A 16,367-nucleotide genomic window follows, 5' to 3' on the forward strand; every position below is an offset into this window, starting at 1 on the left:
TATCCACGGAACTGCTTAAATCGATGTTATAAAAGTGGTATTGCTTTCCTTGTCGACGAGTTGACAGCAACAAAGATATTCAACTGCTTTGACGGCCCTTCAGTAAGGCCACATCCACACAAAACTGGGTTGGCTGACATTACGAAAGTACCCGGATGGACCCGTGGGGAAACTACGTCATTGTTCACCGCCGGACGCTCTTTGGATTTTAGAATGGATGAACTCATTTAAATTAATCATAAATTTACAGGTACGTGCATTATTTGAAATGGATATGATATATGAATGCTGCAGGTTATTTTTGGAGAGCGCGCGTTGTGTGGTTGCGTTTATTGCGTGCCACGAAATTGAAAACACCGGGTTTCGCAATGAGTCTTACGGCGGCGTTGCCTTCTCGGCCACGGCACCGGTGAATTTTAAATACCGTGCCCCTCCTTTCTACCTGTTTCCGATTAAAGTCGAATTTTAGCTAATTAAAATGAATAATTTTGTGTTGTTGATGTTTGTGAAGGGACCCACCACATGTTTCAATATTATCTTTATTCACAGACAGGCTTCTGGAAGTGCGTGACCATGTTCATGCCGCCTTCCATCGGTATTGTTACGTTTAGCCGTTACCATGGCGTTTGTAGCTACAACACAGCGTTCTTTAAATCAGTCAGAACTTCTCGCGCCAATAAAAAAGGCGGCTAGCCAGTCAAATTTCACTCACAAGCATTTTACATGGTTTAAATAATACGACAAATACATTTATTGTTAGTATTCCGTGTTTAAATAACGTGCGGCAGAGGCCTAACTCGCATTCGAAGCCTTTAGCCGAGCACGCTAGATAACAGTTGGTGGACGTGCGGAGAGAGTGTGTACTACAGGATCATTTCCTCATACAAAAATCACACACGGAACCGCCACTGTAGTTGTTTAAACTGTGTTTTGAGTGTCGTAGAGTCTGACGTCTTAATTGGAGGTACACACATTTGCCTGGGTTTTATCGTGGAATGTATTGATTCGAGAGTTTACTGTAAACTGTAGCTATCATGAACAAGCTAAGGCCACGGGCCCATTCTGACGCTCAGCTCAATAGATCGACACACACCGGCTACTACACCAAATATACATTTGGCTTATTCGATCAATGCTTGATTGACTGACTGTCCACAAGAAATAGAAATATAGACAAGTGTTTTGCGTAATAAGGGCTGATTAGTGTGTTTGAAATTCAGCGTTCACTTATGTTTGTTGTACTTTCACTTTGGCGCGATGTATCTCATACATTTAACTCGTTGTCTTTTACGCTATAATAGTGACTGTGGGTCTTTATGCAAAGCATTTACTTATTACGAAGTTATCTGCCTGAGTCTGTTTTTTATTAAGTGGTGTTGTTTTTATGTTGATATTGATTTCAATAATATAGACTAAACGCTGGCAAAAAAAGCTATGTAACGTTAGTCACGGTCCTGAAAGGCAATATTTGATATAAAAAATGTAAAGAACTTAAACTGAGCCAAACAAATCAGTAATGATATAATGCATAGTAACACGCAATTACGAAGTGTACTGTAGTAGGCTACCATTAACGATTGCTGTATATTTGGTCAATTTATTATTGTATTGTTCTAACCTGTTTAAAATGTGTTACACGTTTGACATTAGTTTGATGAATATATCTGTTTGTGCTTAAAACTATATATTTTATTAGAGAAAGGTAAAGTCAGAAGCAGTTAACACTTTAGAGATATTCACATCTCCGCAGCAAAGCAACTTTTTGAGAGAGAGATTTGCTTTCCTTTCAGGTACCTGTTGCATTTGACACAAGACTAGCTTTATTAGCATGCAAAGTGGTTTTAAAGGCACAAATTAAAATGCAAAAAATGATTGAGTTGACACGCATGTCTGTTTTTTCACAGAAAATGAATAATGACCATAGTTGACAAACCTCCAGAGAAATCTGACCTGGAGTCAGTGCGGTGTAAGCACTCCAGCTCCCTGACGCCTTTCTCCTCCAGAGACATGGAGAGCAGTAGTTCGAGCTGGAGTGTTGGCCCTTCTGCCACTGAGCTTTCAAGAGCCAAGACTGCCTGTATGACCTCGACCATTGGAGCAACTGTGAATGGTAGTAATAACACAGCACTCCAAGTCGAAAGGCCCAGAGAGCAAGGCAAGTGCTTGTCTTTACTGTTGATGTTAAAATGCTGCCGTAGCACCGCTTTTAAAATACAATAGGTTATGTTGTATTCTTGATGTGTAATGTTTGTCTGTTTTTCTGCTTTTGTATCATGCAGTGGTGATGAACAGTGGGGATGGCATTGCTCTTCCTCAAAAGGTCCTGTTTTCCGCAGAGCGGCTCTGCTTGAAATGGAACCAGGGCCACCGCATTGGAGCAGGTCTCCATAACCTGGGCAACACATGTTTCCTGAACTCTACCCTGCAATGTCTGACTTACACGGCTCCCCTCGCCAACTACATGCTAACCAGAGAGCATTCCAAAACATGTAAGTGTGCAAGATTTTTCAAGATTGCGTGTAATACTTGTCGTAAGTTTGTTCTGATGTTGTACATGCTTTCTCTTTCCATGCAGGTCATGAGCCTGGGTTTTGCATGATGTGCACCATGCAGAATCACATCATCCAAGTGTTTGCCAACTCTGGAAATGTCATAAAGCCCATTAGTGTTCTTAATGAGTTGAAACGTGAGTGCTAAGATTAACATTTTCTTTGAAATCATCTGACAAAATGACTATTTACCTGCTAAATGTACTTTTAAAGTGCTACATAAAAACCAAACTCCAAAAATGTGCAATTCCAAATATGGTCCCAGAACACAATTCAATGCTAGATAAGAGTTGACTGTAAAGAAAGGATCATTATCAAGGTTAAACCGTTCCTTTAAAAAAAATATATATAAAAAACAAGTAGCCACTTGTGTGTTTTTTTTTTTTTTTTTTTAGTTCTAAGGAATGGTCTTAATGCTCAAGTATTTATAGCATTGTTCACTGACCCTTTGTTTTTATCCTCAGGGATAGGAAAGCATTTCAGATTTGGAAGCCAAGAAGATGCCCATGAGTTTTTGAGATACACAGTGGATGCTATGCAAAAGTCCTGCCTCCCTGGAAACAAGTGAGTTCACACAATGCAGTTTTGTTGGCCCGTTTTATAAGGCATAAAACAAACATTCCTCATCTATCAGTTCATTAACTGTAATGACTGCATAACTTTATCCAGTTCAATACTGCATTATTTTCCTTGTCAGACTGGACAGGCAAACTCAGGCAACCACTTTTGTACATCAGATATTTGGGGGTTATCTGAGATCCAGAGGTAGGTCACCAGATTCTTGTTTGAGTTGGTTTTGTACGTTTAATTTAATCCTTTCTGAATTACAATTGCTATGACAATTGTCTACAAAAAGGCATCTTTAAATTTAGAATTTGTGGAAGGATGAAATATTGAATCTATGTTCCAGCTTTCTGTTGCTACAGTTGTTAATGCACATTTCTTTTTTTACAGTCAAATGTTTGAATTGCAAAGCAGTTTCGGATACTTTTGACCCTTTCCTGGATATTTCACTGGAGATAAAGGTGACTGAAACTTTTCGTCATAATTTTCTTGAAGAAAGTCGTTTTTAGAGTGTTGGTAATTTATTTTTATTTTTTTTCAGACGGCTCAGACACTCACGAAGGCATTTGAACAATTTGTTAAGCCTGAGCAACTTGATGGGGACAATGCTTATAAATGCTCCAAGTAAGTTTTTAATGCATTTTATGTGCATATTAATACCACATCATTATATTGGCCAACAATGTAACCACAATTAATTTTTGCATATACATTCACAATACATTTGTATTCATGTGTTGCACACTCTTGAAAAGGGCCTTCTTTCAGTTTTAACTTTTGACAAATGTTTGTTTTTCCTTTATGGAATTTGACAGTGTGGGAATAGTATTGTGTTTATATTTTTACACTTTCACTCGTTTACAGTAATCCTCTTTTGTCTTGGCAGATGTAAGAAAATGGTTACTGCATCAAAGAGATTCACCATTCATCGCAGTTCTAATATTCTCACTGTCTCACTGAAGCGGTTTACCAACTTTAATGGAGGAAAAATTACAAAGGTACACTACATAAAGGTCATAACACAAAAGTTTAGTAGATGATTCTGCAAATGCATAAGATCCTGGACAAACTGGTATGACTAGATCTAGGGCTGTCACTAACAATAATTTTGGTAATCGAGTAATTATTTTTGACGATTAATCGAGTAATCCGATTTTTATTTTGTTTTGTGATAGTAAAAATAAACCTACGCAAAGACCTAAGCCTTTAAAATTACTAAAAAGACATAATAACAATGAGGCAATAATATTTGGTTCAAATAAATATTACAAGCAAGTAATCATATGGTTTTTATAGAACAACACTGTTAAAATGCATAATACACATAATAATATAAACAATCATCTTATGTACGTCATGTATTATAACTAGGGATGGGCATGATTAATTGATGATCGATAATTGATCATTAAGAATTTCGTCGATCACGTTAATTTGTTATCGATTAACACAGGTTGCGTTACATAGTGTGAGTCTTGAAGCAATGAAATTAATTTCACTGTGTGGCAGCAATTCAACATTTTACCACCCGGGGCCAATATTTGACGCCATACTCAGCTACCTGTAAATTTCCGTTTTGATTTCAAAAGAAGAATCAGGAAGAGGTCACGGCCCGGGCTGGCCAAGTTAGCGCGGAGGTAACTGTGCATCCCGGCAACGTCAGTCCCCTCAGAGCGGGTGTTTTCCCCAGCTGGACTGACGGTCACAGGTTGCCATCGCGTCTGACCCCAGATCATGTTGACATGCTAATCTTTCTCAACAAACATCAGTAGACTGGTGCAGAAGTTGTATGTGAGTTACTAGCTATTAACAGACTAGCTCGCGCCTCTCGTCACATGGAATGGAGGTCACATGACATGTAACATGTAAAAAAAAAACGCTTATAAGTAAAAAATTTTTTAATATTTGGTTGGGATGAGTCACTGAGTATTTAATTATACAATATCGAATATGTTGTGGGATTATTGTCTAAAAAAATCTCCATGTTTTCGGTGCTGATGCAGTGGTGACGTGTTCATGTAACATGTAAGGGTGGCGCTGCCAATAAACCACCTAAAAGCTGTCACAAAGAACTGGCAAAAGTAATGATTATGAATATGTAAAATATAGCCAGGAGACATTTTAATTGTTTATTAATAAACAAGTGTTTTCAGTGTCTGCTGCAAAGATGAAGTTGACGATGCTGACTCGCGATCTTCGCAGTAGTGGACTCACCGGAGAGAAATGCACATTTTATAAGGATTACATAGTTTTCTTTCGTTTTGAATTGTTCTGTTTAAAAGTAGAGATTTCAAGCGTTCTGTAGATAATAGATATATTTCTCAGGTCTGTGAGGCTATGCTGAGTTTCGGTTCATTTATGAGACGAGCTGCAGTTCAGGCGCCAGCGCCTCCGTGTCGTGATTATCTGTCTGCTATATTTACTTATTATTGATTAAATCCAGGTAATTGGTTGATGAAACAATGATTAAAATTAAGATACTATTAATACAAAACGAAATTCACTTTAAAGAAAGGCTTTGTGCTTTCTGTTTTTAGATCTCTCTCTGTCTTTTAGTGCCGCTTTCAGGGAACTGTCACGTCTGTAACATTGTTTTTTCCTCATAAATGCAAATGTTCTTCTTTTATGTTCTGTGGAGAGCCAACCCTTCATCCGGTGGGTAGTATTACTTTTGGTTTGCGCGGCGTAATTCACACATTTCACAGAATTACAAAAAAATATTTTGTCACCTAAAACTTAAAGATTTTTTTGTCACGTCCGTAACGTGTATTTCCTTTATATTAAATATAAAATGCATGTGTAGATTTTTCTAATGTCTGGAGTCTGAACTCCTTTATTAAGGGAGTATGATATATAAACAGATTTTCAATATATTAAATGCATTTTCTGAGAATTTATATTTCAAGTTTTGACTGCAAATGTCACGTCCATAACGCTGAATTTGAAATAGTTTATCCTCAACTAGTTTTGTGGTGTAGGTCTACGTATAATGTTAACTTCAAATAATACTAATAGTAATTTGAAGATGTGGTAGCATTGGATCTGGATGGGAAGATAACTCTGGGAATTGGAAGGGGTTTGTCGCGATTCTGCCTTCCCACACCGCGACACAAGTTTGTGGATCTGAGTGTTGCGATTTCGGTTTTATATCGCATATCGTTACAGCCCTATTTAACATGATTCATTTTTTTATTATTTATTATTTGGGAACAAACGAGGGTCTCTGTTTAAAGTGTGTATGTCAGGTTAAATTTGTAATTATGATTAACACAAAATAGTTAGGGGAAATACACGTTTGACAAATTGATGTTTTGTATTTTTTTCGATACCTAAAGGCAGAATATAAGATGAAAAAGTTTGTTATTTTCACTGCTCACTTAAAAGGGCTCCTCTTAAAACTAGCTGATGCGGTGCCTACGGTGTATGCTACTGTAGTAGAAGCAGTCGATCACGCCCGCCTCTTTCTGTTTGGCTTCTCGTCTGTCTCACGCCAATACAAAATTGTATGGCTGTGGGCCATCGTCCTCAGACTCAAAACTCTCCATACTTGAATAGAACTTTGTTGGCACGTCTCCCTCCTCTGACATCACAGCTCAGCTGTGTTTTAAAAATATGATCTTGACAGAAATGGCTATAAAGCTTATTGTAGGGCAGTTACAGTAATAATTTTAATGATAATTACATTTTCACTCAGACATCTAAACCTTATTTAATATATCTAAAAAAAAACTTGATCTTCTTGTAATAAAGATCTCATAGAGGGAAAACATGCTGTATTTGCTTTGCATTTTTAATTTATAAAAAGTTAAATAAATCATTTTAATATAAAAATATTAATGATTAATCGATAGTCGATCGTTAATTCTCCAGACGATCGACTATGAAAATTGAATCGAATGCCCATCCCTAATTATAACAAATACATGCAGAGGGTGCCAATGGTCTGGTGTTACATTTTTCAGCAGATATTTTGACCAAACGACATTTAATTAAAATGTTCGCTTAATCTTTCATATTTGTTCACTTCTTTATGATAGAAATGCTACAGCCACTGTCGTTTCTTGAACAAGAACATGTGGACATCAAAACATGCAAACGACGGTTTAAACTTTTATTTTGAAATAGCGGTGAACAGTTCGCAGGTTTATAAATTATGTACCTTACAAATCTGATGAAATGGCGCCCATTGTTTTCCCAGATGAATGTTATAAGCAACCCAAACTCACAGCATATGCAGAGATGGAGTGCGAGACGTGCTCCGTGCATGTAAGTGATAACAGTTCATGTGAAGCAGCATTTATTGTGAACGGAGCCGCTCTGAGATGCACGTAACCTACACGCATGTAAAAAAAAGCACATATATTAATCCTGCAGCGCATACATTTATTTAACTGAATTGCAGCTTTTGTGAATTGCAGCTTTAGTATTATACTATAGTATGGTTTTAGTACATCGTGCAGCCTATGAACACGGTCTAATGCGTTTCATGGATATTTGTCTGTGAAATGTGCCACTTCCGGTATGTTGCCGGTTACTCAACACAGGTAAATTGCAATTTGAGGATTTTTTTAAAATCGAGTACTTGAATTTATTCTAGGAATCGTGACAGCCCTACAATCATCCATATTTTTGTTTGCGATGCCACCTTGATGCAGGATCTTTAATAGGACTAGGTCAATGTGTTTAAATGGACAATTTAACAGCATTAAATTGCCATCAGTTAATGCATTAATTTTGGCAGCCATAATTGGGATCATTCTCATGCCTCCTTCACAGGATGTAAGATACACAGAGTATCTAGATTTGCGGCCATTCATGTCTCAGTCTCATGGGGAGCCACAAATCTATGCTCTATATGCTGTCCTGGTTCATTCTGGTTTCAGTTGCCATGCTGGACACTACTACTGCTACATTAAGGTTAGTTGTCATGTACAGACCTGAATCCTCTTTTATTATGTACTTACAGCGCCATTTATGTTTGAAATAATATGATCCTCTGTTCTAGGCTAGCAATGGGCAGTGGTATCAGATGAACGACTCCTCTGTATCTCTCAGCGATATTAGAACAGTGCTTAATCAGCAAGCATACTTACTGTTCTACATTAGGTAAAGGTTTAATTCACTTCTCATGATTCATATGGATCATTTGTATTTCTGGGACTGAAGGGTGTTTCTGAGAAGTCTCTTCAGGAAAATGCCTATTTCAATTCAGGTCACCTGACGTGAAAAATGGAAGTGACTTTAGCCAGATGAACCATACTCCAGGCCAGTCATCTCCACGACCATCCATTCCAATCAAGATGAATGGGCCTCAGTACACCTCAACATCCTTCATTGGTCCTCAGCTGCCACCTCATATGCTCAAGGTACTGCAAGAGAGTAACACATTCAGACAAACTACAAAGCCCTGAACTGATCAGCTAGGTTTGTTTCTTCTCTTCACCTGATAACTTTTTTTTGTGTACTTTGCAGAACTCGTCATACATTAATGGGAATGGTTCTTCAAAAGAATACCATGGTTGCTCCAAACCCAACAGAAGTTTCTGTGGTGTGACCAAAATAGGATCTGGCCAATCTCATTCATCCTCTTCTGCATCCGCATCCTCTTCTTCTTCGCTTGTTCGGCCCACGGGCATTCCAGACTCATCCAAGAGGCCAAAGTTGACGTTTCTCATTGGTCAGGGCAAGCCTGTGAGACCTGCTCAGACTCAGTCAAGCCCTAATTGCTCTTTGTCGTCAGCCTCTCACCCTCAGCCCACATCCTCTAGCACCTCAATGTCTACCTCAGGCTTCCCACAGGTCAAGCAGGTCAATGGAACTCACTCTGGAGCTTCTTTTTTGGTTCCTTATGGTCAGGAATCATCTGAAGAATCCGACCAAGAGGCTGGAGCCTTAGAGAATGGATTAGCTAAGCCTCATCTTGCTCCCGAGATAAACAATGGGAATGGGGTAAAGGATGATGCCCAATCCCACAATTCCAGTTCACTGCCTCAGCTTACCTCAAAGACAAACGGATCTAATGGCTTTCATGTGTGTGAAAGTGGATCAGAACCTGCTCATAAATCCCAGAATGGCCTTCCCAAAGCCAATGGTTTTAATCATACCGATAAGGTACAAAATTTCAACTTTTATTTTTTGGCATGTTACAGTATATTATTTATACAGGCTTCATATTTTAGTCTGGATATTTCTTCATTGAAGTATTTCTATTTATTATTATTTTTAGGTTATGGGCACTTCACATTCTTCATCCAAGATTTCTAATGCGTCTGATAGTTCAGGACTGCAGTTCAGCTTAAAATGTGAAAACGATGCACCAAGGTGAGATGTGCACAGTTGTGATGCATAAATTCACTTGTAACCATGGTTATTTTAGTAATATTTAATTTTAGTTTGTTTTAGTAATTAGTGCTTTTGTCATATTAATTTTTTGTCCTTTTTTATATATTTCTTGTTTGCTTTACTTTTTTATTTCAGTTTTAGTCATTTTAGTACTTCAACTTATTTTATTTCAGTTAATTGCCTTTGTGTGACTTTACCAATTTCCAATTTAAGTTTTTCATCTAATATTTAATCAGCTTTTCTTACAATAAAGAATATGATTTTTAAGTTTTAATTTTAGCTAACAATAACACTGCCTGTAGAATTACATTTAAATTTAAATTTAAGATAAATACTATGATATTAGCCTGGCAAGCCAGACTTACATCAAGATGTTTAGTCTGGCAACTCTCCATAGACGCGGCTTAATCCGAGGGGCGGGATAAACGGTTGTCTCTCAAAATCCCTCTGCACGCAATAGGATAGCGCTGCCTACAACCAATCAGAGCAACAAAGAAGGTGACGTAGTCGGAGCGGCAAAGATCCGGTCCAGCAAAACTCAGAACACTTCTTCCTTTTTTAAGAAAGACTTAAGTGCCGTTCTTTGCTCTTTTCTTAAAGAAAAACTTAACTCCAAGTCCTCCAGAGTCGCGGCCAAAGCCGATTCGAAAGACCGCTGTTCTCCATCCGCAGCCGCCATTCTTTGTTTTCAAGTGGCAGCCGTCGCAACTCTGTCGTCATGTTAAGCCCACCCCCGCCTACTCTATACACGACGTGATTGGCCTGACCCAATTTAGGTTTTTGCAGCTAGAAGGTCTATGGAGAGTTGCTAGACTGCCCTGGCTGCAAAATACATTTTGCTGCCGCTAGGGTGCGTCTAGATTTCTAGGCTACTATGATATTGTAATATTGACCATTTATCAGTTATCGGCCACAACATAAATGAACTGTATAAGACAAAATTGTAATATTGCTAAATCACTGACTAATTGTTTTTAATATTATCAAGTTTCTGATGGAATAAACTTTCTTTGGGTTTTCTTTATTCATACAACAGTTCCAAACTGCCGAGTACTGATGACCAACCATGCTCCTCACCTTCAACCAAAAGGATGAACCCTCCTTCGGATGCTTTATCTCAGTCTGGAGTACATGTAGAGTCTGCACCTCCATCTAATGCCTCATTGGTCTCAAAGACTGCAGACACTGAACTTCATTTCCAGACAGCTTCAAAAGTTGAGTCGATTCCGAGCCATGCCACCCATACAGCGGCTGGCACTTCAGACCATCAGGCCAGCAACAGTCTCAACCTCCATAGCGGCGATGGTCACACAAGTCCACACAGGTTAAAGGAGGTGTTCAGGTGCAGTGAAGGGGAAAGCAAAGAGTCAAAACCATCACACTTGGACAAGTTTGGCTCTGGTGATGGACAGAGGGTGGGTGAGGACGGGAATAAAATTTCAGAGCGGCCACACTTTTCTTCCCCCCTAAAGGACAGGGACCGGTACAGGCACCACAGGGAATACAGCGAAAGAAGCCGGAGCCGCTATGGGTACAGTCATCGAGATAGCCGTCCCGTCAGAGAGCGCTCCTCCAGTAGAGACCGGCATCACAGAGATCGTGAGGTAGAGAGACACTGGGACAGATTCTCACACCATCGTCGAGAGCACCACCACTCCCAAAGAAGACCCAGAGAGGAACGCAACTGGAGTAGAGATAGGAGGTTTGTGAGTGAATCTTATCGTCCTTCTGGACACCATAACAGGGATGGATATTCCAGTCACAGCAATCGTGGGGTGGAAGGTACCCATGGAAGAATGGCCCATACAGTGAACAGTTCAAAAAGCAGACCCTCATCTTCCCGCTCTCTCAGCCCACTGTCCGGACATAACAAGCGGAAACGGAGTCCGTCGTTTGATGCAAGAGAAAGTTCTGATGAATGCAGAGCGAAGAAATCTAAGAAGAAAAAGAGAAACAAAGATAAACACAGGCGAGTCATACTTTGCTACTCCTTTCTTTTGATTTCCGGTCTATTGATTTAGTCAATGTTTTGAAAATGCACCTACTTACATTTTTGAAATAATAATAATTTAAAAATCTTTTTTATTTCCTTTTTTAAAATATTTATTTTATTATTTATTTTATTTATTTTAAAAAAAAATTCCACATTATATTATAATAATAGTAAGGAAAATAATATTCAAATAATTTTTAAAAATCTAATTCTTGGAAAAATGTCTTAAGTAGTCTTATATTATTTATTATCAAATATTTTAACAACTGCTTATTAATATTTGAAAAACCTTTGAAGCTTGAATTAAAAATGTACTTATTTGTCATTGACCATTTAAATTTCTCTGTGTGAGAATTTAAAGCATTGGGCGAAAAGACTATAAAAGGACTAGTTGATCATTGTGACTTTCTGCTTACAGGCACTCAGAGAGGGATCCATCAGAGGGAAATGAGGATAGCAGCTCCAAGAAACATAAGAAGAAGAAGAAAAAGAAAAAGAGGAGGAGGGAGGATGAGGAGGAGAGGCCACACACTGGGAGAGACATCGCTCCGAGGCGGGAAGAGCATGATACTAGAGCTAGGAATGGTGCAGAGAGAGGAAGTCAGCACCACAGCTCTGAGTCTCTCAACAACGTCCACCAAGACCATATGGAGGGCCAGCCACAGCTCAATGGACAAAAAGGTGCATTATTAGGGGCTTTCGCACCGGGTAATTCTAGAAACTAGCCACCAGAGTTGGTTCCCCGAGAATGAATGGTTCCACTAGGAAAACGTCCCTAGTGGAACCATTCATTCTCGGGGAACCAACCCTGGTTGCATTCGCACCACCAGTAGGAACTCTGAAGTGATGTAAGCCGCGGTTGTTGTTGTGACTTTTATTTTGACGGCGCGGCAGACCGTGCCGCGTTTATTTTGCTAGCTGAGCAGAAATACCAACGCATTGTCATCCTAGGGCGTCATATACTGACACTTTTGACATTTCGTCTACATCCAACGCACATGGCAGCCTTTAGCGTCAATATGACACGCACAGAGCTTTGTTCGGTTATGGTTGGGTTTAGGTCTGGGGTAGGGTTAGGGTTAGACCGCTAGGAGGCGCCTTCTGGCCCATATCTATCTGCGTCTCATATTGACGTTAAAGGGTGCCATGTGCGTTGGATGTAGACGATATGTCAAAAGCGTCAGTATCTGACGCCTAGGGATGAGATCGCGCTGGAAATACATAATCATGTTTCTCCTGGTCCCTTAGTGTTAAGATTGAGAGGTCCATCTATCACTGTTTTCCATGTTCGTAGTTTGTTTCTGGAGTAAATATAGGCTATAATCTGTTTACACAGCCTTTTTAACACTAATATCACTGGTAGACCCTACTCTGAAGTAGAAGCTAAATTAGTTCCTCCAAAAGGAGTTCCTCGAACTAAAATCGTTCCTAGTTCCTGCGGTGCGAACACGCCAAAATCCGTGAACTTCCTCCAATAGTTCTAGGAACTATGAAAAGAGGTGAGGTGCATCATTTTCATTGAAATATTTAAATTAATCACTTTGTTCTTAATATTACAAATAAACAATTCCGCCTTTATTTGCCATAAAAATACTTTTTTTTAAAGGGGCACCAAGTATCTTTTTAGGTATTTTATTATCTAAAATCAATATTTTTATTCATAAATATGTCCTCAATGGTGTACAAATACATCGGCCAATTATCTGACTTATCCTTATAAATGAAGAATTAATTATCTTTATATACATGGGACGGGTAGGTCCACGGAGGCTTCCGGCTGCCATGTAGTTCCGCCATCTTGCAAAACTATAATAGCAGAGAGGGACAAAAAGTACTAAGCCAACGCGTTTTCGTTCAGAGCCAGCCGAAACCAGCAGAAACGCAGGTGCAGAGCAGTGAGAGGCGCTTGAAACTGCACCGGCAAGTTTAAAAGTCTGGATTACATTGTGATTATGGACCATACATATGCCGCGCCACAGGAGAAGAAAACATCGTCGCCAAAAAAGTCAAAAATAGAACGTAAAATGCGTGGGATTTCCCCCTTTCTGGTCAATGTATCTGCTTCTGCTTCATTATTTTTATCCCCGGTGGGGATCAATTTATCCTCCCCTCAAAGTGATCATAGTGCTAAAAGACGGATCACAAAACTTATCACGGATCCGTGGTTTGATTAAAGTCAATTTTATTTTAAAATGATTACTCACTCACTCTTGAGCGTCTGGCGCTAGTGATTTCAATGTAAAGACGCGTTTATGCGCATCTAAGAGGTCCTGTGGCGCGGTGTTTAGCGCGGCGCGTTAGACGCGAGCCTCTTTCTACTCAAGTTTGCGCGAATGAGGCAAATTGCTATCACAGATAATGTCTTTTCTATCATTTCACTGTAGCTCAGCATCGCAATGTAAAGTTAACGTTATTGCATGATCATAGTTCATATGTGTGGGGAAAGATAAGCTATTAGAGTAAAAATATTGCGTTCGGCTACTTCAGTTAATAAGAAAAAAGATTTTACAATTCCTGCACATGCAGTGATAAAGTTCATGTTCTCATGATTTATTTTTATGAATAACAATGTTTCAAAACACCCCCCCTCGACGAAGTGCTATTAGAAGACATCCAGTCAAAGCTTTTTGGTACATATCGCCTACCGGAGATGCAATGCGCATTTGAAAAAGCGAGGCGCTGGAGAGCAAAATTAGTTTGGATGCAAAATACGGATTCACCACTAGATGGGAGTAATTAATTCCTACTTAGTGTCCCTTTAAGACATGCATTATTATTATACAAACAGGGCCTTTTGGGTAATATGATTTATCTGGTTAAATGCAGAAATGGCAAATGTGTCGGCTCTATGTGTGTCCTTCATGAGGACAATGTTCACCTGGTGTTTGGTAAACCTCATTTGTGATTTAGATTATTTTTGAGAGTAGAGGGTTCTTGACCTATGACATTGCATGAGTCCAAATTGAGCAGTCTCATTCTTTCAGATAGCTGACTTGTGCTGACTGAAATGTTCCTGTAGGCTCTGGTACATTCAGCATCTCTTTATGGGTTTGCTAGTGATTGACTACAATTTTTTCCTGAATCTTTTTTTCTCAGAAACCCTCTCCATCCTTACATACATCCTGTCACACACCTACACTTTTGATCTTGGCATGACTTTACACATTCACACGTAAATTGTGGAACACGTCATTTGGGGAGAAAAATAACTGTTCTTTGTGCAAATTTTTTTTTTTTCAGCTAATGGCTGTTACAGTGGAAGTGAACTTGATCTTTGTCATACTGGGATAGAAAAAGATGTGAAATACAAACATTTTGATCATGCTACCACTGTCAACAGCGCAAAGACACTCTCAAATGGAAATGGAGATGTAGACGGTGTCTATCACAGGACCCTTTCAGATGTTGAAGTGAGTAGACTGTCTGAGAGGACATTTTATGATTACTCAAATGCAAAAATACAGTATTCTAAGCAAATGTTGCCTTATTTCTAAAAAAATAATAACATTGTAATAAATTTAATCATCTTTAAGTAATTATAGTATTTTTAAAATGTATTTTTAAATATGTATATACCGTATATAATATTTGTATGTATTTTTTGTTTATTATTTTTTACAAATCTGACTGATCTCTGGTTTACACAGGAAGTCACACGTCCACATTAAAGGGAAATTGATTTCTTGATCACACTTAAGGTAAGAAATAGTTTGAACAATTTATTTTTTTTTTTACTTATGTAAGAGTTTGTACAAAATAAGCTCAGCTCTAATTGTCTCGTTCCCTTTCTGTTTTTTGTTGTTGTTTTTAAAGACTCTGGAAACCACCCATGCAAGCATGTGAAAGACAGGAAATCTACAGCTAAAGTTCCTGACATGGTGCTTAACATTTAGAACATACTGTATTTTTACCACAAAACGATTTTTAAAGTTGCATTATTTTGTCTTTTTTGTTTTTATTTTTAAGGCTATCGATTTTTTAGTACACTGTACATAAACGAACTTTGATCATGAGAAACAAATTATATATAAAGTTAATATATGCGAAAAAAAAAAAAAGCCTGGAGCTTAACATCAGAATTGCTGCTCAGACATACAGACTCAGGATTTTCTCACTTGTGAAGATGAGACAAGCGCTCCCTTTAAGGATACTAACCTGGGAACGACAAGAACATTTATATGCTGCATCGGCGGAGAAAGACTGCTTGTCTTTTGACTTCAAGTTATGATGTCACCGTTTTCACATATCTGTTGAGAGAACTGTCTCAAAGGAGCAGCCTTTGCTATTGCTACATGTGCACTTACATCACAGTTAACCTGGACACACTTGAGGACATAAGATGTTTGCTTTGCTGTCTCTTGTACCTCTCCTTTTTTAAGCATCTCACTGTATTACTCTGAAATTCCTCAATCACACCTATCTAGAATGCAAGTTCATTGCATCTTTTTTGTTTTTAATTCTCGCTGTTTAGTTTTCTTGAATCCACTTTGATTTTAGTCATGACAATACTGTGAATTTAAGTTGAACTGTACTATCAGTTGTTTGTTTTTGGTCCTGTATCAGGAGTTCATTAGAGACACTTTCTGTAAAGCCACTCGTAATGTAGACCATGTTCTCTGAATGTTTGTCAATGTGGGTTTTTTTTTTTTCTTCAGCAAAATGAAAAAGACATGACAATGGTTATATTCAGCTTCTTCATTTGACTGTAGCATGTCAAAGTAAATGTATACAGTGTACAATATGTTGAGTGAGAGGAAACAGCCTTAATGTCTGAAATTGTAATATTTTCTCTCACTACGTTTACAATATTTTGTTGGAGTGAATGAACATGTATGTGACGATGAGAAGTGTTTGGTTTTGTAAAAGATGGGGTTTCCTTTTTACACATAAAGAATGAATTGTGGGATTTCTGTTTTGTG

The 16,367-nt window shown here is 38.4% G+C and overlaps 2 protein-coding genes across 3 annotated transcripts in view; one reads left to right on the top strand and one right to left on the bottom strand.

Annotated features, from left to right (window-relative positions):
* rsph10b (radial spoke head 10 homolog B) overlaps positions 1–16,367 on the bottom strand; it is a 231,345-nt gene that overhangs the window by 25,072 nt on the left and 189,906 nt on the right. The gene's annotated exons all lie outside the window — the stretch shown is intronic.
* usp42 (ubiquitin specific peptidase 42) lies at positions 58–16,354 on the top strand. 2 transcript variants are annotated; one of them, XM_079596111.1, is made up of 19 exons: positions 58–250; positions 1,905–2,155; positions 2,280–2,489; positions 2,576–2,686; positions 3,014–3,113; positions 3,247–3,314; positions 3,504–3,574; positions 3,655–3,737; positions 4,000–4,111; positions 7,890–8,030; positions 8,119–8,219; positions 8,326–8,479; positions 8,586–9,224; positions 9,340–9,434; positions 10,492–11,424; positions 11,867–12,129; positions 14,689–14,858; positions 15,096–15,146; positions 15,262–16,354. In XM_079596111.1, exons 2-18 carry the CDS (start codon positions 1,915–1,917, stop codon positions 15,114–15,116), a joined length of 3,513 nt encoding a protein of 1,170 aa, XP_079452237.1. In that variant the 5' UTR covers positions 58–250; positions 1,905–1,914; the 3' UTR covers positions 15,117–15,146; positions 15,262–16,354. The 2 variants fall into 2 exon arrangements, with proteins under 2 accessions (XP_079452237.1, XP_079452238.1); XM_079596112.1 differs by lacking the exon at positions 58–250 and adding an exon at positions 513–964.

The sequence above is a fragment of the Phoxinus phoxinus genome, assembly GCF_949152265.1.
Source record: "Phoxinus phoxinus genome assembly, chromosome: 21".
NCBI classification, from domain to species: Eukaryota; Metazoa; Chordata; class Actinopteri; order Cypriniformes; family Leuciscidae; genus Phoxinus; species Phoxinus phoxinus.